The 25,619-nt window shown below is 51.6% G+C and overlaps 1 protein-coding gene across 1 annotated transcript; it reads left to right on the plus strand.

The window, feature by feature from the left end:
* Window positions 1-10,377: 10,377 nt before the first annotated feature.
* On the plus strand, window positions 10,378-14,024 carry LOC123042672 (probable alpha-glucosidase Os06g0675700). Its single transcript, XM_044465078.1, has 4 exons — window positions 10,378-11,040; window positions 11,120-11,404; window positions 11,500-11,885; window positions 12,160-14,024. Exons 1-4 carry the CDS (start codon window positions 10,847-10,849, stop codon window positions 13,893-13,895), a joined length of 2,601 nt encoding a protein of 866 aa, XP_044321013.1. The 5' UTR covers window positions 10,378-10,846; the 3' UTR covers window positions 13,896-14,024.
* The last annotated feature ends 11,595 nt before the right edge of the window (window positions 14,025-25,619 follow it).

Consider the following 25,619-nt stretch of genomic DNA (forward strand, 5'->3'; position numbering starts at 1 on the left):
TGCCAGTTCCATTCCAAACAGATACACCAGCCAGCTCAAGCTCTCCAGACGATCCCTTTATCCTGGCCATTTTCGGTCTGGGGGCTCGACATCCTCGGCCCCTTCCCCCGAGCTGTCGGGGGCTTTGAGTTCTTGTATGTTGCAATCGACAAGTTCACAAAGTGGTCGGAAGTGGAACCAGTGAGGAAGGTGACAGCACAGTCAGCAGTCAAGTTCTTCAGGTCGATTGTTTGCCGTTTCAGGATCCCTAACAGGATCATCACCGACAACGGCACACAGTTTACGAGCCGCACCTTCATGCAGTACGTCCAAGATCTTGGCGCCAAGGTCTGCTTCGCTTCTGTTGCTCATCCGAGAAGCAACGGTCAAGCAGAGAGGGCAAACGCTGAAGTGCTGCGAGGCCTCAAGACCAGAACTTTCGACAGGCTGCACAAGTGCGGAAGAAACTGGATCGAGGAGCTGCCGGTGGTTCTTTGGTCGATCAGGACGACGCCAAATCGAGCCACTGGCCAGACACCCTTCGCTCTAGTCTATGGAGCGGAGGCAGTTCTCCCCACGGAACTCGTATACGGGTCACCTCGAGTGCTCGCTTATGATGAGCTCGACAAGAGCAGCTGCGGCAAGATGACGCGCTGCTCCTTGAGGAAGACCGTCTCCAGGCCGCTGTGCGAGCCGCTCGCTACCAGCAAGCTCTGCGCCGCTACCATAGCCGCAGAGTCAACGCCAGGAGTCTCGAGGAAGGCGACCTTGCTCTTCGGCGCGTTCAGTCGGCCAAGAATTCCAACAAGTTGACGCCAAAGTGGGAAGGCCCTTATCGGGTGAAACGAGTCACTAGGCCTGGCGCTGTCCGCCTTGAGATCGAAGATGGCATTCCGGTGAGCAACTCCTGGAACATCGAGCATCTTCGTAAGTTTTACCCGTAAGGCGCGGTTGTCGGACCCTGTCCGGCAACCACCTTTCTGTACAAGTCTTGCCGATGTTGCATGTAATCATTTGTACAGAGCCGGGCGCAGACCCCGTGCACTAGTAAAGTTCATGTGCCCCGCACACCTTGTCAGTTTCCTTATGCTATGATCCTTTTTCACATATATTATCTAACACTTTGTGCAGCACCAGACCCCGGTAAGCGATAACGAGCCCAAGGCTCCATATCATTGCTTTATTTCTCTGTCTCTTTCTCAAAAGAAGGAAGGTTCCCTCGCCCACAAGGTTTACAGGGGAGGGGAAGGAGAAGATAATGGTGTGGACCAGGCCGTTCAAAAAAAAAGTTTCTCCTTGCCGGGAAGCAGACGACAGAAAAGCTAAGTTGCTAAAGCTTGGGCAATCAGTTTTTTAAGTTTTCGAGTTATTTTCCTTGAACGACCGTGCTTTGTATGGAAAACCTGTGCGCGGAGGAACCAATCCGCAGCGAGCTGCGCCCTTACTTTGTTTCGAGTCCGCTCAACAACTTAAGTGAGCTGCTAGCGCCCTTACTTTGCTTCGAGTCCGCTCAGCAACTTAAGTGAGCCGCCAGCGCCCTTACTTTGTTTTGAGTCCGCTCAACAACTTAAGTGAGCTGCAACTAGTTGCGGCAAGGTTGCTTGTCGGTAGCGACCCCGCCAGCAGGCTGCTGAAGTTCCGCACTCGGCGCTCGCGGCAAGGGTGCCTGCACCGGCAAGTTTCCCTAGAAAGCGTAGGGCAGGACCATACAAAGCCAAGAGTCGAGTAAATGAAGTAACACAGCTATTTATTGCCTAAGATAGAGTTATATTACAAAAATAACTTGTCGCGCCTCTAATAAAGTGTCCCCATGGCATGACTGGCAGCGACAAGAAAAGAAGAAAATGGACGGCCTAATCTACGCGACCGCCGTCAACCCTTTTGACCTCGTTCACCCTGTCCACAATGGGTGCGACGAGGGCCTTAAGTGCGTCAAGATCAACATCCGCCGGCAGCTTCTTGAGGACGTTGGTGAGGTTGAGGCCCGGATTGCGGAAGGCCACCTTTACCAGCACCTCCTCCAGAACTCCGGCACAAATCGAGCGTGACTCGTCGGCCAACTGCTTTGGGATCCGTTCCCGGAGTTGCTGGAGCGCTGCCGCCACGCCTTTGAAGAACAGAGTGAGCTTGGCGCTGGGTTGGAGGTTCTCGTCGGAGGAGTACCCGAAGCCTTCCACCCTCAATTGCACCAGCTCCTCTTCGATGGCTGCAGCAATGTCCACGAGGCCCTCCGTCCAGAGCTCCACAGTATCTCTGAGAAGATTCTGGGTTTCGGCGGCCCTCGCCAGCAGCGCCTCGTTGGCCTCGATGTCCTTCTTCAGGTCTGCCTCCCGTTTCCTGGCGCTGTCCAACGTCTCCGTCAAGGTGGCCAGCTTCAGCGTCAGATCGGCGTTGGAATCCTTGGCGGCGCTCAATTCCTTGCCCCTCTCGGCGAGTCGGCCCTGCAGCTCACCGTGGGCAAGGGCGTCCTTCTCGTGCTCTAGCTTGAGGGTGGCAAGCTCTTCGCCACCAACCTTCAGATCAGTTTCTAGCTGTGCCACCTTTGCCTCCAATTCTTTCTTGGCGGCCCCGGCAGCTGCAGCCGTATCCTTTGCCTCTTGGAGCGTCCCGCCAAGTGCCCGTTCGCGCGCGGCAAGCTCCTCTTCGTGGCTGTCAAGGTTCACTTTCCGCTGAGTCAGCTCGCCTTCTCGCGCGTACAGCCTCTCGCTAGTGAGCCGCTGCTGCTCTTCAGCTTCGGCCTTCTCGAGGAGGAAGGCCTTCCGTTCCTCGGCAAGCTGCTCCCGCTCCTCCGCCAAGGCGCGGAGAGTTTCTTGGCGAAGACCCCGGAGCTCCTCCGCACGCTTCTCTATGTCCACACTCTCCCTCGCGGCAAGCGCTTCCCGGGACTCCAACTTGACTTGACGGGCGCGGTAGAGCGCCAGCAGCCTCTGCAGCAGCCGCTCCTCCTCGGGCTCTTCACTGCTGCTTCCCGGCGCGTCGACGATCGACAATCCGGCGGAGGCAAGCACCTCCCCATCCAGAGCTTCTCCTTCCATCGGCGCCCTGGAGCTCGATGCCCAGGGGAGCTTGATGAAGATGCCCTCGCCAGCCTTCAGATAGGCGCCGGGCTGGGGCTCCTCGGAGCCTGACGCTGCGGCAGCGGCGGAGGGATCGGCGGTTGGTGCAGCGCCTGGCGCTCCTGCGGCCTCAGGGTCGTCAGTGCGATCGCCAGATCCCCCGCCAGCTTCCTCGGCGGCAGCCTTGGCGGCCTCTTCACCGGCGGGCACGTCAGCGCCGGCTCCTTCTTCGGTGGCCGCGGCATCATCAGTATTGCCGCGCGCGCCCTCCTCGCCACCCGCCTTGGTCTCCATCGGATCTATGGAGGGTGGGTCTGACGATCAAAGAAGAAGGAGAAATCAAACAAGTATCCGAGAAGAAAAATCAGCAGAAGACTACAAGGAAAGTTTCAGGCAAGAAGGACTACCTGTGCGGGGATCTGCTGTCATGACCTCCACCACCGGGGGATTGTTGGCGCTGTCCCTTGCCAGAGACTCCCCCCTTGCCGGAGACTCCTCCCTTGCCGGAGAACGCTCCCTTGCCGGGGAGTCCGCCCTTGGCGGCGTAGTCGAAGCAGACGACGAGTCAGAAGAGATCACCATGCCCTCCTGATGAAGTTGTTCTGCTCCTGCACAAACAAAACAGAGATCGGATGTCAACAAGGGAAAAGAGCAACCACGCGCACCCAGAAGCAGAAAGTAAACCATATGCTTACGTTGGGGGCTGCGCTGGGGGCTGCTCTGCGAAGTGATGGCCGGGTCCGGCAAGGTAGTCTCGGGCGCGCCTCCTGTCGTCGCAGTGGGCTCGTCCTCGATGACCACCACCTGAGCCTTGGCCCTCTTCGCCGCCCTCTGGGCCAGAGTCCCGAAAAGGAGAGCCTAGGGTGAATCAGATTCGATGCAAGACAAGATCAACAAGTTGAAGAACTACAAGAACAAGCAAGGGAATCTTACTCTTCTTCCTCTTCCTCGTCGGAGCTGAGCGCGGAGAGGTCGAAGTTCGGCCCACTTCCGGCACGACGAGGTGGAGGGGTGGGATCCCTTGGCCGCTTGGTGGGGGCTGCGGCGCCAACCCGAGATGACCCCGCCCCAGTTACCACTGCGGCGGGAGGCGCACCCGCGGCAACCGTACTTGCCGCGACGGAGCGCGTCACGCGGCGCTGCGGCTGTTGACCATCTTGCCGCCCTGTTACGTCGTCGCCCCTGCGGACGCGCCTTCTTGGTTGCGCTGGGGGCTGCGTTCCGGGCCCTGTTCCCGGCAAGCTCCCTGGAGATGGCGGGCCGCTCGTACCCTCGGCGAACTCACTCAACTCGGCGTCGGGCGCGGCAGGCTCTTCTTCCTCTTCGGGCTGCTCCCGTTCGGCAATACTCATCGCCAACGCCGTGTCCGCTTCCTCCATGGTGAATCCGAATTCACCCGCGGCCGCGGCTGCTGCCGCCTCTTTCGCCCTGGTGGCGATGCGCTCCATCTCTTGATCGGTGGTGTCGCAGATGAGGAGTTTCTTCTCGTCAGCATTGACCGCCACCTCCACTAGGCTGTCGAAGAACTGCTGCACGACGTCGCCGGCGGGCTCCTGCCAAGTTGGAGCGATCCCGTGCGAGTCGCACAACGGCATCATTGCGCAGATGCGGTCGCGCGAGGAGTTGTTGCACAGAGGAACGACGCCTGCCGGCAACCTGAACCACTCAGGATGCTGTGGGCCATGTTTGAATATCTCCTTGAGCATCCCGTCCAACTCTGTGACAGTGAAATTGAAATTGAGGCCTGGGCGCAACCTCATGATATCTGCCGGGCCTCCAAATTCCCAGGCAGGTCTCCCCCTCGCCTGCAGAGGGGCGATGCGCCGGCGAAGAAAGGATATCCGCCAACTGGAGCTGCTTGCGAGGCGACGGCGGAGAGTACCTTTGTGCGCAGATGCGCCCGCGTCTCCGTCGACCAGAAGAGATAGTACCACTCCCTCAGCTCCTCCACGGAGAGCTCGGGGGGGGGGGAGTGGCCCGCTCCTTCCGCAGCGCCTCAAGCCGCTACGCTTCGGTCGACTTCACAGCTTTCGCGGTCGCGGCCTTCGTGGCCTTCCCCTTCCCGGGCTTCGGAGGCATGGCGGAGGCGGTGGGGGAGATCGATGGCGCTGGTGGTGGCGGCGGCGACGGGAGCGGAGCGCTGCTCTCTTTCGACTTTGAAAGCGGAAGAGGGCGGCGGAGGTTTCTGAGATTGCAACAGCAGTTGACGAAGATGGAGGAAATGCCCCTGTTTCCCCTGCTTATAAAGAGGGACGGGGCGGACGTTTCGGCTTAGCCCCACACACGCCACCCACGATCTCACCCACGACGCCGCGTTTGACGCGTGCCGTTCTGGGCGTGCGCGGTGGGAGCGGAGTTAGATCCGGCGTGACCTAGGCCGCGCGTGCCCGTGCACTGTTTTGGGCCTGGCCCAACAGCGCTCGGCACCGTGTATGGCCCAGGCCCGGGGGCTCCTGTCGGTGTACTAGAGTAGGGGTACCCTATTACCCCGAACTCGTGCACGGACAGTTGCAGCGCCCCGCGGCAAGGCTTGCCGGGTGACCGCCAGGACCTTCCATGGTTCCCTTGAAGCCCATTCAAGAACAAAGTAATCAAACCAAGGCCCCGGCAAGAGGAGCTTGCCGGGAAGGCCAACTAGGGCCCCGGCAAGAGGAGCTTGCCGGGAAGGCCAACCAAGGCCCCAGAAAGAGGAGCTTGCCGGGAAGAGACAAGACCCCGGCAAGAGGAGCTTGCCGGGAAGGCCATTCAAGGCAAGCCAAGAAAGCTTGCCGCGACGCGCCCTGCGTCCCGGCAAGATCCGGCGAGCGACAAGATTCCGGACACGACAAGACGACGGCCGCGGCAAGGAGCTCGCCGCGGGAAACCCCCACTTCGTGCCCGCGCTCCAGCACACCTGCTAACGTGTCGCTCTGGGACTCTCCCAAGCACACGTGGCAGGAGGCCGTGCAGCTAGGGGTACGTGGTGGCAAGCAGAGATGAAGAGAAGCCCATCGTGGCGAACGGTGGCGCTCCTAACAGTCACCTTTTGCACTGTTTAGGAGACTCAGACAGGCATTTAATGCCCTTGTCCCCTGCCGTCAGAGTTAGGTAGGGCGCACTGTATCCACAGTAGGCGGTAGCTGCACCTACCACATCCTTTTCCATTTTTACCCTTCTTGTCTATGTTGCCCCCTGTCGGTGACCCCTTGAGAGTATAAAAGGAGGCCCAAGCGCAACGTAGAAAGGGTCCCGGAGGTTCGGCCAGTTCGGCTCATTCAACACCAGGAACGCTCTCACGCTCAGTCTGGCAGCGTCCATCGCTCCTGAGCAAGAATCCAATATACACAAACAAGCAGCAGTAGGATTTTACGCATCCGTGCGGCCCGAAGCTGGGTAAAATCGCCCGCGTGCACTGCCTCGATCCGCTCTTTGTGCGCTCTCCGCCCCCCACCGAACCGAAAGGGGCCCTGTCCCCATAGGTGTTGGTGGAATCAGCATCGCCCCCGACAACTTAGTTTCAGTTTGAGCTTTCATACACTTATAGCTCTAGTGCATCCGTTGCATGGCAATCCCTACTCCTCGCATTGACATCAATTAATGGGCATCTCCATAGCCCGTTGATTAGCCGCGTTGATGTGATACTTTCTCCCTTTTTGTCTTCTCCACACAACCTCCACCATCATATTCTATTACACCTATCGTGCTATGTCCATGGCTCACGCTCATGTATTGCGTGAAAGTTGAAAAAGTTTGAGAACGTCAAAAGTATGAAACAATTGCTTGGCTTGTCATCGGGGTTGTGCATGATTTGAATATTTTGTGTGGTGAAGATGGAGCATAGCCAGACTATATAATTTTGTAGGGATAACTTTCTTTGGCCATGTTGTTTTGAAAAGACATGATTGCTTTATTAGTACGCTTGAAGTATTATCGTTTTATGTCAAATGTTAGACTATTGCTTTGAATCGCTCGTATCTTAATATTCATGCCATGATTAGATATATGATCAAGATTATGCTAGGTAGCATTCCACATCAAAAAATTTCTTTTCTATCATTTACCTACTCGAGGACGAGCATGAATTAAGCTTGGGGATGCTGATATGTCTCCATCGTATCTATAATTTTTGATTGTTCCATGTCAATATTCTACAACTTTCATATACTTTTGGCAACTTTTTATATTATTTTTGGGACTAACATATTGATCCAGTGCCCAGTGTCAGTTCCTGTTTGTTGCATGTTTTATGTTTCGCAGAAAACCCATATCAAACGGAGTCCAAACTGGATAAAAACGGACAGAGAATATTTTTTGGAATATTTATGATTTTTGGGAAGAAGAACCAACGCGAGACAATGCCCGAGGGGGCCACGAGGCAGGGGGCGCGCCCCTGACCCTCGTGGGCACCCCATATGGCGGTTACTGCTCTTCTTTGGCCGCAAGAAAGCTAATTTTCGAAGAAAAATCTTGGCGAAGGTTTCAATCCAATCGGAGTTACGGATGTCCGGATATAAAAAAACAGTTAAAGGGCAGAGTCTGGGAAGGCAAAAACAAAGAGAGAGGCAGAGAGACAGATCCAATCTCGGAGGGGATTTCGCCCCTCCCAAGCCATGGAGGCCATTGACCAGAGGGAAACTCTTCTCCCATCTAGGGAGAAGGTCAAGGAAGAAGAAGAAGAAGGGGGGCTCTCTCCCCTTGCTTCTGGTGGCGCCGGAACGCCGCCGGAGCCATCATCATCACCGTGATCTACACCAACAACTTCACCGCCTTCATCACCAACTCTTCCCCCCTCTATGCAGCGGTGTAACCTCTCTTTTACGCGTTGTAATCTCTACTTAAACATGGTGTTCAACGCTATATATTATTTCCCAATGATGTATGTCTATCTTATGATGTTTGAGTAGATCCGTTTTGTCCTATGGATTTATTGATGATTGTGATTGGTTTGAGTTGCATGTTTTATTATTGGTGTTGTCCTATGGTGCTCTCCGTGTCACGCAAGCGTGAGGGATTCCCGTTGTAGGGTGTTGCAATATGTTCAGGATTCGCTTATAGTGGGTTGCTTGAGTGAAAGAAGCATAAACCCGAGTAAGGGGGTTGTGGCGTATGGAATAAAGGAGACTTGATGCTTTAATGCTATGGTTGGGTTTTACCTTAATGATCTTTAGTAGTTGCGGATGCTTGCTAGAGTTCCAATCATAAGTGCATATGATCCAAGAAGAGAAAGTATGTTAGCTTATGCCTCTCCCTCAAATAAAATTGCAATAGTGATTACCGGTTTAGTTATCGATTGCCTAGGGACAAATAACTTTCTCTTCACAAAAAACTCTCTATTAAAACTAACTTAGTTGTGTCTTCATCTAAACAGCCCCTACTTTTTATTTACGTGTTCTTTATTATCTTGCAACCTATCCTATTACACCTACAAAGTCCTTCTAGTTTCATACTTGTTTTAGGTAAAGCGAACGTTAAGCGTGCGTAGAGTTGTATAGGTGGTCGATAGAACTTGAGGGAATATTTATTCTACCTTTAGCTCCTCGTTGGGTTCGACACTCTTACTTATCGAAAGAGGCTACAATAGATCCCCTACACTTGTGGGTTATTAGCCGCCTTAATGTCGGGCGGGCAAGGGCATTGATCGGTTGGCCGGGGCAGTGTTGGATCAGGCTACGTGATTGCTAGACAAGCTGCTAGCTCATGGGTTTGCATCTGTGTTTTTTTTTCATGCGTCAGGCGGGCATGTACAATGGTGCTATCTTAGGAGTGCCACATAGGATAAATGATGAGGTAGATGAGAGAGAACTCATAAGAAAAAACTTGTCCTCTCTTATTTAAGAGAAGACAAGAGATGATCTCTTAGCACAATATGTCTCACCATATTTTTAGGAAGGATTAGTTATTGAAGATAAGGCTAAGAGATGACTCATTGTAGACATTTTTTTTGTCATTTCTAAATTACATGCAAGATTTAAGATAAAACTATCTTATCAACCGTTGTGCATGCCCTTAGGCAAGAGGCGGCCGCATCGGCTTGGTCCGTCGGCTCGGCTGTACGTGTCTGGCGACGTTGCCTATGGGCGTGTGTATACGTTTCATTCGTAGATCATGTTTCGGGAGGAGGAAAAAGAGACGTACACCTTAGGACTGGTTGGACCATCTTGTTACGGTGGCGCATACGAACAGTTTTCCTCCTGTCCCTGGCGGCTGGAACCCTGGCCGCCGCCAGGAGAGCCTACTCTTCCAGCGCCGTCCTCCGGCGGCTCCCCTCCGCCGGCGACCTCGGTCGTTGATGGTGAGGGGGGTCACCGGATCCACGCGTGTGGATCATTTTTTCTCCCTCGTAGTCTAGATTTTTAGGCTGTTCATCGTCTTCGTTTCGGCGACGACGATGATAGCGCTGAATAAATATTCTTCGGATCCTTCCTTGACAAGGTCATCGGTCCTATGGTTGGGGATGATTTGGAAACCAGTCTGTTCATGCAAGGATGGCGTGGTGGCGGCGGCATCCTCGTGGTGGACCTGTGTCCTCGGGCTCCGCTATTGCGACGGCGTTTGCTCCAGCGTCGGCGCGGAGCTTGGGAGGTAGTCCACGAGCGGATGCAGATTGTGGTCTGCATCGACGACATCTGAAAGACGGAACATGTGCTGGGTTCGTGGTTCGTGGATGGCAAGTATGGTTTCCTTCTGCGACGTCTTAATCACGATGGGATGCTAGATCTGGAGCTCGATGGCGTGTCCGGGGTGTTGCCCCGGTCTGATTCGCTCAAAGGTAAGGGCTTCACTTTTGGTGAGCCACCTTGGAGGTCCGCAAAGGTGCATATCAGCGATGGAGCCGCGTCGAGCTCGGGTGAGGAGGTGATCCATCATTCTTTTCTTCGGTGGCTGCTGTCGTGGTGTCGGAGGCAGGTGATGAGCATTGGTTTCAAGCTCATAGATGTTCTACTATCTTTTCAGTTTTGTCATGTCGGTCCTTACGCGACTTGTACTTTAGTTTTTATGATATGAATAAGACACGTATTACCATGAAAAAAAACTTAAGACCGGCCGATTATATGCTTCTTTATTGGACAATTATGGATGGATTTCTAGCTAATCAAGAAGCATTATGGGAAGATTCGAGGAAGCTGTACGTGGGGACTGGGGTTATGTTTAGGTCACGTGGGATGGATCTCAACCAATCCTCATAATTAGAGAGATCTGAATCGTAATATTTCTGACCTTAAAAACCAGGGTCTACTTCTTTTATCTGATTATAAGATTGAATCAAAACTTTCTCTGATTAGATCTCAAGCATAATTAGAGATATCTGAATCGTAATATTTCTAACCTTAAAAATCAGGGTCTACTTCTTTTATCTGATTATAAGATTGACTCCGATTAGATCTCAACCATTATAATTCTAGGTTAGATCTAAATCATTAAAATCAGACCCACCAAATCAATGGCCTTTATTTTCTAATATTCTCTCATTAACATGAGAATTTCAACGTTAGATTTTTATAATTCGGACCCACCAAATCAATGGCCTCTATTTTCAGATTTTCTGTAATTAACGTGAGATTTTTTAGGAAGTGCCTAATTAAGGCAGAAGATCATGGCGTGGATTGCGGGCGGCGATGACGTGAACGGAGGCCAGATCATGGCGTGATTGCGGACGGCGACGACGTGCATGGATGCCAGATTGCGGACGGCGATAAGTCTTAACTTCCTTTTATAATTTTAGGCACACATTTGGAACTTTCTTAACATTGAAGATGATGACAAGTCTATATAAAGCTACGTACTGCAATAGCTGATGGCACTCACTTGTGTTGCACCCATCATATCATCTGATGACGATTATCTCGTCATTTGCTGATCTTTTCACACTCCTCGCCATCCTCATCTGCCTCCTCCATCGTTGTGGCGCCAACTACGAAGTCGAGTCGGTCGCCGGGTCAGGGAATGTGCTGTCAGCCAAGCTGAAACTTGTAGGCGGGACGGCGGAGTTCGGGCCTGATGTCAAGCGGCTCAATCTGACTGCAAGGTAAGCGTGTTTGATCTTGAGTTGGGTTTTTTCTTTCAAAAGAGGTACAAATTCCTCACTGTTTTAGTTTTGACGGTAGCCTAGAGACGGACAACCGGCTCCACGTGCACATTACCGATGCCGACCATTCGCGATGGGAGGTCCCCCAGGACGTTATCCCGCGCCCAGCGCTGGCGCCGGAGGATGTATTGCTACATTCCTCGGGCTTGAGCAATGCTTCCTTACCCGGCAACAGCACCATGTCCAGCGCGTCTTCAGACCTGACCTTCACCATCCACACCGCCCCGTTCCGCTTCACCATCTCCCGCCGCTCCACCGGCGACGTCCTCTTCGACACCTCCGCCACACTCGTCTTCAAGAACCGGTATGTAATACATGATAGTACAAGACACCCGGCGTAGCTAGTTGATCCGTAAGTAGCCAAGTACTGATGGGCATGTTGAACTAACTATAATGCAGGTACTTGGAGGTGACGTCGGCGCTGCCAGCCAGGGGGGCATCTTTGTACGGACTGGGCGAGCGGACAAAACGGAGATTCCGGCTCCAACAGAACGACACGTTCACGATCTGGAACGAGGACGTCGGGAGGGCCGACATACTGGACATCAACCTCTACAGCTCACACCCATTCTACATGGATGTGCGACCCGGCGGCGCTGCGCACGGCGTTGTGCTCCTCAACACCAACGGGATGGACATAAAGTATGGCGGGTCCTACATCACCTACAAGGTGATCGGCGGTGTGCTCGACTTCTACTTCTTCGCCGGGCCCTCCCCGCTCGCCGTCGTCGACCAGTACACCCAGCTCATCGGCCGCCCTGCCCCCATGCCATACTGGTCATTTGGTACGTGTACTCAACCGTCTTGCTAGTTCCGTGCATGCTTATATAATTTTGTTGTACTCACCTGTGGTTTGAATTTCGGCCGAAAGGAACGGATTTCGGCCATCTCGGCCTGAGGAGAAAAATATCTTCCAACGAAAAAATAGATTTTGGTCAAATTTCGGCCAAATTTTTTAAAAATGGCCGAAATTCGGCCACCTCGGCCTCGGGCGAAAATTTTCACGAATGAAAATCAAAACCTTGGTACTCACCTGATCCGCTATTTCTTGCAATGCAGGGTTCCACCAGTGCAGGTATGGCTACAAGAATGTGGCTGACCTGGAGGGCGTAGTCGCGGGCTATGCCAAGGCCAAGATTCCATTAGAGTCGATTTGGTCGGACATCGACTACATGGACGGCGGCCAGGATTTCACGCTGGATCCGATCAACTTCCCAGCCAATTTGCTCCGGCCGTTTGTGGACCGGCTGCACAATAACAGCCAGAAATACGTGGTCATCATAGACCCGGCGATCAAAAAAGAAGCAGCACCTCCGCAAAATGAGTCCGTGGGTCTGTTCCTCCAGCGAAATGGCACCAACTATGTCGGCCGGGTGTGGCCAGGCGAGGTCTATTACCCGGACTTCATGAGCCCAAACGCTGCTGAGTACTGGGCCCGGAAGATCTCGGACTTCCGTCGAACCATTCCCGCCGACGGGCTGTGGTGCGACATGAACGAGCCCTCCAACTTCAAGGACTGGGAGCCGCTCAACGAGTACGACGACTCGCCCTACCGCATCAACAACACCGGCATTCACCGTAACCTTAATAACAAGACCGTGCCGGTCTCCACGGTGCACTTCAACGGTGTGTCGGAGTATGATGCGCACAACCTCTACGGCCTCCTCGAGTCGCGGGCCACGCATGATGCTCTTCTCAAGGACACAGCGCGCCGCCCCTTCGTGCTCAGTCGCGCCACGTTCGTCAGCTCGGGTCGCTACACCGCTCACTGGACTGGCGACAATGATGGGCGGTGGGAGCAGCTTGCGCAGTCCATCAACACCATTCTCAACTTTGGACTCTTCGGCATCCCCATGATGGGCGCCGACATCTGCGGCTTCACCGGCAACACGACCCAGGAGCTTTGCAGCCGCTGGATACAGCTTGGTGCATTCTACCCGTTTGCCAGGGCGCATGCAGAGAAGACAACCGCCCGGCGAGAGCTCTACGTGTGGGAGTCGACGGCACAGTCGGCGAGGAAGGCGTTGGGGATGCGGTACCGGCTGCTCCCCTACATCTACACGCTCATGTATGAGGCCCACACAACGGGGTCACCCATAGCGCGCCCGCTCTTCTTCTCCTATCCTCAGGATGCCAACACCTACGGCGTGGATAGGCAGTTCCTGCTTGGCCGTGGCGTGCTTGTCTCTCCGGTGTTAGATCCAGGCACCACCACCGTGGACGCCTATTTCCCGGCGGGCCGGTGGTTTAGTCTTCACGGACGCTCCCCCGCCATCACCTTGCAGACCGGCAAGCGAGTGACGCTCCCAGCGCCAGCGGACTCGGCAAACGTGCACCTGGCCGGTGGCAACATACTACCACTGCAGCAGCCGGGCCTTACCACGTCCGCCGCACGACAAAGCGAGTTCCACCTCCTTGTGGCGCTCGCGGAGAATGGCACTGCCAGCGGGGAGCTGTTCTTGGATGACGGCGAGTCGCCGGAGATGGGAGGGGTGGGAGGCAACTGGACGCTGGTGAGGTTTAGCTGCAACACGGAGGATAGCAAGGGCATCATCACGACCACGGTGAGTTCGCATGTGGTGCAGAACTCGTACGCGCCGAGCCGGACTCTGGTCATCGGCAAGGTGGCCTTCATGGGGCTCCGGTCGCCACCAAAGGGGTTCACCGTCTATGTGAACGGTGCTGAGCTCAAGGCAGCCGGCACCAAGTCCCGGACGAACGGAGTATTCAGCGTCAGTGGGTTGTCGCTGGTCATCGGACAGCAGTTCGAGGTAAAGGTCGTCACGTCTCACTAACATCGAGACATTTGTGCAAGTTCTTTATCTGAATAAACAATGAAAATTGGTAGTATCGTCTACCAATTCTCATGCATAGTTCTTAGGCTACTTCCAATACATAGGTGCTTATGTGAGGTGCTAAGCACATTTAAAACCTTAGCAACTGGTCTTCCCAGTGCATTGGTATTTAGCTTTTGTAGCTAAGCCTCCCTCGTTGAATTGTTTAACAATTAAACTCCATCATTCATTGGTTGATAGTCATTTTGCATAGGTTCACACGCTTAGCACCGTTTCCTCTTGGGGTCACCATAATGCTGTCTCTCCTCATTAATTGCTTTGCCACATCATTTTCTTGCCTATGTGGCACCCTTAGCACCTGTACACCGTGGAGCACTGGGAAGGGCCTTAATAATTGGCCATTCGGTACCAAAGCAGCTTTTGGCTCATTTAAGAAAAGGAAATCGTGTTTTGTTTCGTGATTTGATCTGAAATTGCTTTTTTTACATGGTAATACGTGTCTCATTCATATCATAAAGAACAAAGTACAAGTCACGTAAGAACCGACATGACAAAACTGAAAAGATAGCAGAACATTTTTGAGCTTGACACTAACGCCCGACACCTGCCTCCGGCACCACCACAGCAGGCACCGAAGAAAAAAATGGCGGATCACCTCCTCACCTGAGCTCGACGCGGCTCCATCGCTGATATGCAGCTTTGTGGACCTCCAAGGTAGCTCACCAAAAGTGAAGCCATTGTCGTTGAACGAATCAGACCGGGGCAACATCCCGGACACGCCATCGAACTCCAGATCTGGCACTGCACCACGACTAAGACGCCGAAAGAGGAAACCATACCTGCCATCCACGAACCACGAACCCAGCACACGTTCTGTCTTCCAGATGTCGTCGATGTAGACCACAATCTGCATCCGCTCCTGGACTACCTCCCAAGCTCCACGCCAACGCTAGAGCAAACGTCGTCGCGACGACGGAGCCCGAGGACACAGGTCCACCACGAGGATGCCGCCGTCCGCCACGCCATCCTTGCTTGAACAGACTGATTTCCAAATCCATCCCCAACAATAGGACCGATGGCCTCGTCAGGAAAGTATCCGAAGAATATTTATTCAGCGTCGTCATCGTCGCCGCCGAAGCAAAGACGATGAACAACCTAAAAACCTAGACTACGGATGAGTAAAAAGGATCCACACGCGTGGATCCGGCTAGGCCTGGGCATTCGGTCCAACCGAACCGATCGGTTCGGTTTCTCGGGTTATTGAGAAATTCGGTTTTCAAAAAAACATGACCGGTCGGTCAGTCGAGGAACTCCTAACCGAGGCTTCGGTGAACCGAAAAATCGGCTCGGTCCTCGGTTTAACTCTGAATGAAACCGATCTTGCTTGACAGCAAGGAAAACTGCAAACGTTTCTCTGAAAATCTGAGCTGTGGAAGAAAGATGGGAAGCAAAAATAGATCGGATAGGCTAGAACTTCTCGTATGTCCTGATGAGGACGTGAATCCACCAAAAGATAATCCCAACGGGATGGTTAAGGAGATTAGTAAGACAAGATGTAGTCAACGCAGACACATGAGACACTAAGGAAGGGAAGACATAAGGCGTTCACGTGTTGGGCGCTGGTTGCCAGACGGCCGGGCCGCCTCCACTGCTGGCGCTGGCTGCCGGGCGGCCGCGCCGCCTCCACTGCCGGCCTTGGCTGCCGCGTTCCACTGTCGGCCAGGGATGAGACCAAGACTGAAGGAGAGAAATACCTGTGGCGGCTAGGTTAGGAATGGGGGACCAGAAGTTTTCCTTGCTGTTGCTTTTGTACAGCAAGGATGGGCTGTGTATTTAATTGGGTCACATGGGTTGCTGGGCTTTGCTAGTCTATTTGGGCCAATGCAGAGCATTTCGGTGTATACGGTCAGTTCGGTCAATCCTGTGTGGAAACCGAGACCACCGAACTAATTTCGGTTTTTCACACCTCGGGACCGTACAGATGACCGAATTTTCGGTCTTCGATCTATTCGGCTTCGGTGTCGGTCTATTCGGTGTCGGTTTTCGGTCCTCGGTTTATTTGCCCACCCCTAGATCCGGCGACCCCCCTCACCACCGACGACCGAGGTCGCCGGCGGAGGGGAGCCGCCGGAGAACGGTGTTGGAAGATCGGCCTCTGGCGGCGGCTAGGGTTACAGCCGCCAGGTACGAGAGGAAAACAGCCGGACGTACAAGGCTAATCCGGTTACGAGTCTGAAGTTGCTCCTTGACCATCTTTCTGATGGAGAGGGAATGGTACGTTATTTCACTCGTACAATAGATTTACTTCCTCAAACAGCTCAATATTGTTTTAATACAGTACAAACACAGACGTTTATGTAAACGCCCATACACTCACCTTTATAAACGCACACTCCAACACGACTTCATAGTCGATGGGAACGCCTCATCCCAGGAGTCGCAGTGAACGCACATCGACGAAAGTCCTGAAATAAATCAAGGAAATAATGCGAGCATAAGGATTTGAAACCTAGTGGGCTAGGGATACGACTGTCCTCCTAATTATTCAATCACAGATTGATTCGCAAACTGGTCAATACCTTGATTTGTTTGTTTCACAAAAATCAAGTTCTTACAATCTTACTTATTGGTTGTCGATGTGATCCGATATTTACAAGCCAAAGTACAACAGAGTTGTAGTTCCTTGGCCTTTTGCCTTCTAGCTTTTTGGCATTCTCTTGTACATGTATATATTTTATCTTTGGCCTCCTAAAAATACAAATTGCTTTTCTCCTAACATCAGCATGGTATCACGAGCCCTGGTTAGGGATTATTTTAGTTGCCGCAAGTCACCCTCCTGATCCGCTGTGCTGCTCCTCTTCCGCTACTACCTTCCCTGATCAGCCGCTTCTCTTCCCGATCGAGCCGTCCATGTGAACAGCGATGACCTCAAGGAAGCCCGCACCAAATTCCCGGACGAATGGAGTGTTCAGCGTCAGTGGGCTGTCGCTGGTCACCGGACAACAATTTGAGATCAAGGTTGTCATATCCCATTAACATCGAGACCAACTGTGCATATTTCTTTATCTGAATAAAAAATGAATATTGGTAGTATTGTCTCTAGTTCTACTCCCTCCGTCTCATAATATAAGAACATTTTCAAGCTGTTTTAGGTTGAAAAATGTTCTTATATTAACGGACAGAGGGAGTAACTGTTTTTGTCCGTTCATTTGAGAAGCAAATCGTAGTTTCTGTCCGTTCACCGTCGTAATTGTTCTTAATCGGGTAGCCTCTACTCATTTGAGAAGCAAATCATGTTTTTTGTTCTTAAATTGGCCCTTGAGAATCTTTCTGTTGCAGTGGCAATTGTACGCTCTTTCACTCACTAGGACATTTTTGAACGTGCATGAGCATATATCAAGGTACATCCACCATACAATAGATCGGATTGGGCCCAGAAGCTCGATCTCCGTTTCATAGTTGACGAAGCAGGTGAATGCCTTGATTTATTTTGTTTCATAAAAATCGACAGGCTGATTTGCTTCCTCAAAAAGCAAGTTCTTGCTTATGGGTTGTTGTTGTGGTCTGGTATTTACAAGCCAAGGTACAACAGAGTTGCAGCTCCAAGGAGCGAGAAAACTGCAACAGGTGGCATTTGAGTTTTGCCATCTTAGTCATGGATGGGACCACTTTAGTAGGAAAAAAATTAGTAAGGAGCGTTGCTTGCTAGTCTTTATCTTTATCTTTACTTATTAATAAAGCACGGATTGTTTCTGTCCGTTCACCGTCGTCGCTAATTTTACACAAAAGCCTCTATGTTTTGGCTAATTTAAACCGCAATCCTCTGTGAGTGAAGAAAAAAGGTTTGATATTATTTTTCGTCAACCCTCTGTGCACGTTTGGCTTCAGATCGAGTGGCGGCGCTCCCGATCCGATCGGGACATGATGCAGGGCGACGGCGGAATGGCTCTGGGAGGTGGGGGCTGTCGGGGAAGTGGCTGACGTCGGGGCGAGGCGGATCATATCGGGATCCAACGCAGCGGCGCAAAGGCTGGCAGCGGCGATGCTCCATGGCCATGGCGGCTTGGTCTCCTGGGAAGAAGGGACGCATGAGAGAGAAGGTGAGACGGAGAGAAGAGAAGGCGGGTTGGGACGCTGCTTCCCAATGCTGGTCTGGCGGCGCTTCTTCCCAATGATGGTCTGGCGGCGGCTCTGGACGGCAGATCCGGGTTTGATGTCTGGATTCCTCTCGTTCCCGCTGCACGATGGGGTTGCCCAGCCACCGCTCTCCCTACCGAAAACATAGAAGAGAGCACCTGCACCTCGGCCCGCTTATCATGTACGTCCATATACATCAGGATTTGTGCAAGCCGTTTCCGTAAGATTATAAGTTCACGGTTATATCGCTCGTGTTAGTAGTTGTACCCGGTCGTGATCCGCCTACTCCCTAGTTCCTACCTTAGGCTACTGTACAACGAGATAAGGATAGACACTATCGGGCACTCCTGTATCTCTGGGAGCATGTTGGGCGGTGCGGGAGGGGGATTAATCTGAGGCCGAGTATGGAGAGAACCCAAATCTGAGCGGGAGGCGGGAGTTGCTGGTACAAGAAGAGGAGGCGCGGAATCAGCCGCAGGTCCGGGCCAAGGGTACGTCACGAGTTTCGCCGCCGGGAAAATCCAGCGGGCAGGGCACGTCGCGTCCGGGCCAAGGGTATGGCACGAGTTTCGCCGCACGGGAAAATCCAGTGCCGGGGCACATCTAGCGCGCCGCGCCGCCGGCCATTGTACGGATTCAGCATAGGTAAATATGTGATTTCAGCTATGCGAACAGGCTATTTGGATGTCGAGATGCAGTTTGGCATTGGGCGCACATCAGAAGGGTGGTTAGCCCTGGATCTATTTGTTCTGCTGGCCAGACTAGCAACCTGGATAAGCAATCAGATCATTCTAGCAAGGTATCTCTACTAACAGTATAGTGTTGATGAGTAATAAAATTAGCACGACCACGAACATGCCATATCCGAACACTACCGTCGTATTAAAATAATCTCCCTTACCGTGGAACGAATAGGGTAGATAACAGGATTATTGTGCAAAAGTGCCCTTCTACACCCGAGCTCATCTGAGCTCGGGATGAACAGTAACATCGATTTTTTTTAAAAAAATGTTCAAAAAAATCTGATTTTTTTATGACAAACTTTGACAAATGTTTTAAGAGCTTGCAAATTTTCATCTCGAAATCATATTTGTGTAAGTCGTGGCAAAAAAGACAAAATTAGTGCTCCAAAATGCTTTCGAAAGTAGCATTTGGGGAATCGATCTTTTTTTAATTTTTTTGCCACGGCTTCCTCAAATGTGATTTCGATATGAATCTTTGCAAGCTCGTAGAAAATTTGTCTAAGTTTGTCATAAAAAATTTCAGGGTTTTTGAACATTTTTAAAATATTTTTCGATTTTACTGTTCACCCGGGTGCAGAAACTTCACATCCGTTATTGTGACGAACTTATTGAACGCTGGTAATTTTTCATGTCGATTCATACGAGTAATCAAGTGCTGTGGAAATGGTGCCTTGTGTCGACGTATAAGGGCATCTCCAATGCATGGGCGCTTATTTGGGCGCTTGCGTTAAAAGAAAATTAATTTAGAGAGAAGCACCGGTGTAAGCGATTGGGATTGCAACGCACGAGCGCTAGTTCGAGCGCTTATCAGATTTTTTTTTTTCTTCCGGACGAACGTGTGAAGCGCCCGTCCCTCCAACGCACAAACCGAAGCGTCGACGCCACCGTCCGACCGAACAACGAAGAACGAACCAGCTCTGCCAGCCTGCTACCCACTCAGCTCAGTCCTCATTCAGCTAACTCTCTCCTCTCGAACTCTCCACACCCTTCTGCACAAGACCATCTCTCGTCAGATCCAGCGAGTGGGACAAGACCTGCAGGCCGACCTCCCCCACCCTTAGATGGCATCCAGGGCGAACGGCGACGCGCGGGCGGAGGAGGCAGCAGCCCGCCTCTTCCTCCATGGAGACGAGGCCGGATGGGCTGGCGGCGAGGCTGACGGATAGGAAGAGGACACCGTGTGCACGCAGGAGGAAGCAGCCGCGCCGCATGGGGACGAGGCCGGACGAGCTCGCGTCGAGGCTGACGGACAGGAGGGGGCAGGCAGCAGTAGAGCAGAGCAGGCAGCAGCCGCGCCTTCCGGCATGGGGACTAGGCCGGGGGAGCTCGCGGTGAGGCTGGCGAACTGGAAGGTGGGAGGAGCCAGCGGCACACGAGCACGAGGCGTACAGGACGACCAAGCTCACCCGGCATTGCCATCAGGTACGGCATCGAGGTAATCTCCGTACCCCTCGCTGTACTAATCGCTGAATATTATTTGGTTGGTGCTGAGATGCACACATGAAACTATGGGGATCTGTAGGCGCTATGTTCTTCCTGCTGAAATCTGAGAAGGGCTCTAGGCCCATATTGCAATTTCTGAAAAATCTCTAAGGGCCCATGTGGGTTATATGGCACTAGGTGTGTGGGAAGTTTAGTCCCACCTTGGAAGTGGAAGGAGAGTTGGAGTGGTTTATAAGGGACTCTCTCCCTCATGCTATTGGAGCTTGAGAAGAGATGAGGCCCTCGCGCACTCCTCCTCCTCCGCTCGCCTCGCCGCGCCGCGGGTTGCGGGATTGAGCCGAGCCGAGCTCACTCCTATGCGCTTCTTTTTGCCGGTCAGGAACGGAGAGTCTTTGACAGGTGGGGCCACGATCTGAGACGTCGGATCGTGGGCTACCGATTTGGATGTGGGTTCAGCCCACGTCTCTCCACGCGCGGCCGCACATATATATGTGAGGCGCTGCCAACCCTAGCCGTCACAAAACAGAACGCATCTCCGCCTCCACGCCCACGTCGTTCCTCTGCTGCTGCTGCCGCCGGCGACTCCGTCCCGTTCACCGCATACACGGTTGACGGGAGAGCAGGCCTCCGAAACCACGCCTCTCCGGATCCTGTACGGGGAGAGGGGCGATTAGGTTTTTGGGTAGCGACTACGCGACTGCTCGCTTCTGTTCATCTACGTCCGCATCACCTTCATCATCACCATGTCGACCGACACCGACCGTGCCGCCGCTGAGAAAGCCGAGGCCGACAAGAAGGCCGCCGAGGATGCCGCGGCTGCTGTCACCGCCACCGCCACCGCGTGGCCGATTGGAGGGTATACATCGCTTATCCCTCTCGTGTTTCTTTCTGTTGTAGCAGTACTAGCCGTATGCGTAGATGTCTCTACTATATGCGTAGTACATGCTCTGTTAGATCATAATCAGTATGTTATCAATGCTGTCCATGTCATGCTCATGATTTATTCATGGATTAATTTAATCGAAAAACTGCCTATTTTCTCATCAATCCAAAAACCTAAGATCTGTAGGAGTTTTTCGAATTCTGATTTTGCTGCTGCACTGAAACCGTCCCCGTTTACGGGGACGTACTTTAAGCGTTGGCAGACTAAAACCACCTTATGGCTCACGGCCATGAACGTGTTCTGGGTCGCCGGTGTGACTCCTACAGGAACGATCGCTCCTGAACAGGAGAAGGCGTTTAAGGAGGCCACCGTGGTGTTCCTCGGGGCAGTTCTGAGCGTGATTGGAGATAAGCTGGTTGATGCATATTTACATATGCGGTCTGCCAAGGACTTGTGGGAGGCGCTCGAATCTAAGTTCGGGGCTGCCGATGCAGGGAGCGAGATGTATATTATAGAGCAGTTCCACGATTACAAGATGGTTGAAAACCGTCCTGTATTGGAGCAGGCTCATGAGATAATATGCATTGTTAAGGAGCTTGAGCTTCTTAAGTGCGAGTTACCGGGCAAATTTGTCGCGGGCTGCATAATCGCTAAGCTCCCCAATTCCTGGAGGAACTTTGCCACCACTCTGAAACATCAGAGGCGTGAATTCTCTGTGGAGGATGTCATTGGCCATCTGAGTGTTGAGCAGAACTCAAGGGCAAAGGACTCGCACGGAAAAGGGGTCGAAGGAACTTCTGTGGCCAATATGGTGCATCAGAAGAACTCCAATTCCCACAAGCCCAGGGGAAAGAACGGTGTCCAACAGACTGCCGACTTTAAGAAGAAGGGTAAGAAGACCTTCAAGAAGAACAAGAAGGATGAGGGCTGCTTTACTTGTGGTTCGGCTGAACATTGGGGCAACAAGTGCCCAAACAAGTTTAAGAAGTCAGGACAGGACTCCAAGTCTGTCAACATGATTGTGAGCAACAATGAGAATGGTGCATCTGGGTACGGTAATTTATTTACTGTTTTTTCAGTGTTTCAGCCTACCGATTGGTGGGTGGATACAGGTGCAGGTGTTCATGTGTGTGCTGACATTTCATTGTTCTCTTCTTACCAGGTCACAGGCCACGGGTCCGTATTGATGGGGAATGGCGCGAGTGCTTCTGTTCATGGTGTTGGCACGGTCGATCTGAAGTTTACTTCGGGAAGGATCGTGCAGCTGAAGAACGTGCAGCATGTCCCCGCCATCAAGAAGAACCTCGTTAGTGGCTCCCTTCTATGTAGAGAAGGGTTTAAGTTGGTATTCGAGTCTAATAAATTAGTTGTTATTAAGTATGGACTATTTGTTGGAAAAGGTTATGAGAGCGGAGGGATGTTCCGCCTTTCCCTCGCAGATTTCTGTAATAAAGTCGTGAACCATATTCATTCGAGTATTAATGAATCTGAGGTTTGGCACTCACGTCTTTGTCACATAAGTTTTGGTGTTATGACGCGGCTAGCCAAGTTGGATTTAATCCCGAGTTTCACTTTAGCCAAAGGTTCTAAGTGCCTTTCATGTGTGCAAGCTAAGCAACCTCGCAAGCCTCATAAGGCCGCGGAGGAGAGACACCTGGCACCATTAGAACTCATACATTCTGATCTTTGTGAGATGAATGGTGTATTGACTAAAGGTGGAAAGAGATACTTCATGACATTGATAGATGATTCCACTAGATATTGCTATGTTTATCTGTTAAATACTAAGGATGAGGCTCTACGCTACTTTAAAATCTATAAGGCAGAAGTTGAGAATCAACTTGAAAAGAAAATTAAACGAGTCCGGTCAGACCGTGGTGGAGAGTACTTCTCGAGTGAGTTTGACTCCTTCTGTTCGGAACATGGCATTATTCATGAGAGGACGCCTCCCTATTCACCCCAGTCAAATGGGGTTGCCGAGCGGAAAAACCGTACTCTAACTGATTTGGTTAACGCCATGTTAGATACATCGGGTTTATCCAAGGCATGGTGGGGGGAGGCTATATTGACGGCATGTCATGTCCTGAATAAAGTTCCGACAAAGGATAATGAGATCACTCCCTATGAGAAATGGGCAAAGAAAAGGACGACACTCTCGTACCTGCGCACTTGGGGCTGTTTGGCGAAGGTCAACGTGCCGATCCCCAAAAAGCGTAAGCTTGGACCCAAGACTGTGGACTGCGTTAATTTGGGCTACGCTAAGAACAGCGTTGGCTATAGATTTCTAGTAGTGAAATCTGAGGTACCTGACCAGAAGGTCGGTACAATTATGGAGTCTAAGGATGCTACATTCTTCGAGGATATTTTTCCTATGAGAGATATGCAAAGCACTTCTAGACAGGAATCTGAGGAGACTCCTGAACCTGCCATCCCTATGGAATATTATGAACAAACACATGATGAAAATCCTGAGGAGGATGACGAGGAAACCCTTGGTAGGGGCAAGAGACAAAGGACTGCAAAGACCTTTGGTGATGATTTCTTCGTGTACCTCGTGGATGATACTCCAACTTCTATTTCAGAAGCGTATGCCTCTCCAGAAGCTGACTACTGGAAGGATGCGGTCCGTAGCGAGATGGATTCCATCATGGCTAATGGGACATGGGAGATCACCGACCGTCCCTATGGTTGCAAACCACTGGGATGTAAGTGGGTGTTCAAGAAAAAGCTTAGGCCCGATGGTACGATTGAAAAGTACAAGGCTAGACTTGTGGCCAAGGGCTATGACCAGAAAGAAGAGGAAGATTTCTTCGATACTTATTCACCTGTGGCTAGACTGACCACCATTCGAGTATTACTCTCGTTGGCGGCCTCACATGGTCTTCTCGTCCACCAAATGGATGTCAAGACGGCTTTTCTGAATGGAGAGCTAAATGAGGAAATCTACATGCAACAACCAGATGGCTTTGTGATAGATGGTCAGGAAAGAAAGGTGTGTAGGTTGCTGAAATCTCTATATGGCCTAAAGCAAGCACCTAAGCAATGGCATGATAAGTTTAATACAACTCTGACATCTGTTGGCTTCGTTGTTAATGAAGCTGACAAATGTGTATACTATCGCCATGGTGGGGGCGAAGGAGTTATACTGTGCTTGTATGTTGATGACATACTGATATTCGGAACCAACCTCAAAGTCATTGAGGAGGTTAAGTCCTTTCTGTCTCAGAACTTTGAGATGAAGGATCTTGGTGTGGCTGATGTTATCTTGAATATCAAGCTACTGAGAGATAATGAGGGTGGGATCACACTTCTGCAATCCCATTATGTTGAGAAGGTGTTGAGTCGCTTTGGATATTCGGACTGCACACCATCTCAAACACCATATGATCCTAGCGTGTTGATTCGAAAGTCCAAAGGCATGGCTAAAGATCAATTGAGATACTCTCAAATCATTGGTTCACTGATGTACCTAGCGAGCGTAACGAGGCCTGACATCGCGTTTGCTGTGAGCAAACTGAGCCGGTTTGTTTCCAAACCGGGTGATGTACATTGGCATGCTGTAGAAAGAGTTATGCGCTATCTCAAAGGTACTATGAATTATGGACTTCACTATACCGGAGACCCGTCGGTACTTGAAGGGTATAGTGATGCGAATTGGATCTCTGATGCTGATGAGATGAAGGCCACAACTGGGTATATGTTTACTCTTGGAGGTGGCGCTGTTTCTTGGAAGTCTTGCAAGCAAACGATCTTAACGAGATCGACAATGGAAGCAGAATTAACAGCATTAGACACTTCTGGTGTTGAAGCAGGATGGCTTCGAGATCTTTTGATGGACTTGCCACTGGTTGATAAACCGGTTCCGGCTATCCTTATGAACTGTGATAATCAGACTGTCATCACCAAGGTGAAGAGTTCAAAGGACAACATGAAGTCCAACAAACACATAAGAATGAGATTAAAGGCTGTCAGAAAATTAAGAAACTCCGGAGTGATAGCGTTGGACTATGTCCATACGGCTAAGAATCTGGCAGATCCCTTTACGAAAGGGCTATCACGTGTAGTGATAGATAGTGCATCGAGGGAGATGGGTATGAGACCCACATGAGTTACCATGGTGGTAACCCAACCTATGTGATCGGAGATCCCGTGAAGTAGGACCTGGGGAAACAAGCCAGTGGTGAACTGAGGAGAGTAACTTACTAACCCACTCCGTTGGAGATGCAATACTCTCGGAAATTGTACGGAAGGATGACTATTGTCTTAATGTGTTCCAAGGCTTATATGTATAAGCAAGATGCTATCCTACAGAGCGATCTTTAGAGGAACACACCTATGTGAGCCCGACTGCTAGTCACAGTCTATGAGATTGGGGTGATCTCTAGTAAACTCATGAATAGGCCAGGAGTGTGACTTATATGCTCCACCCGAGGGGTCAGCCTTCGGCAGCCCAGTACTAGTAAGACATGTGGTGAAACTTCTTTACGCCAAACTGACAATTCAAGGCATAGTCCATTG

The sequence above is a fragment of the Triticum aestivum genome, chromosome 2B (assembly GCF_018294505.1).
Source record: "Triticum aestivum cultivar Chinese Spring chromosome 2B, IWGSC CS RefSeq v2.1, whole genome shotgun sequence".
Taxonomy (NCBI): Eukaryota; Viridiplantae; Streptophyta; class Magnoliopsida; order Poales; family Poaceae; genus Triticum; species Triticum aestivum.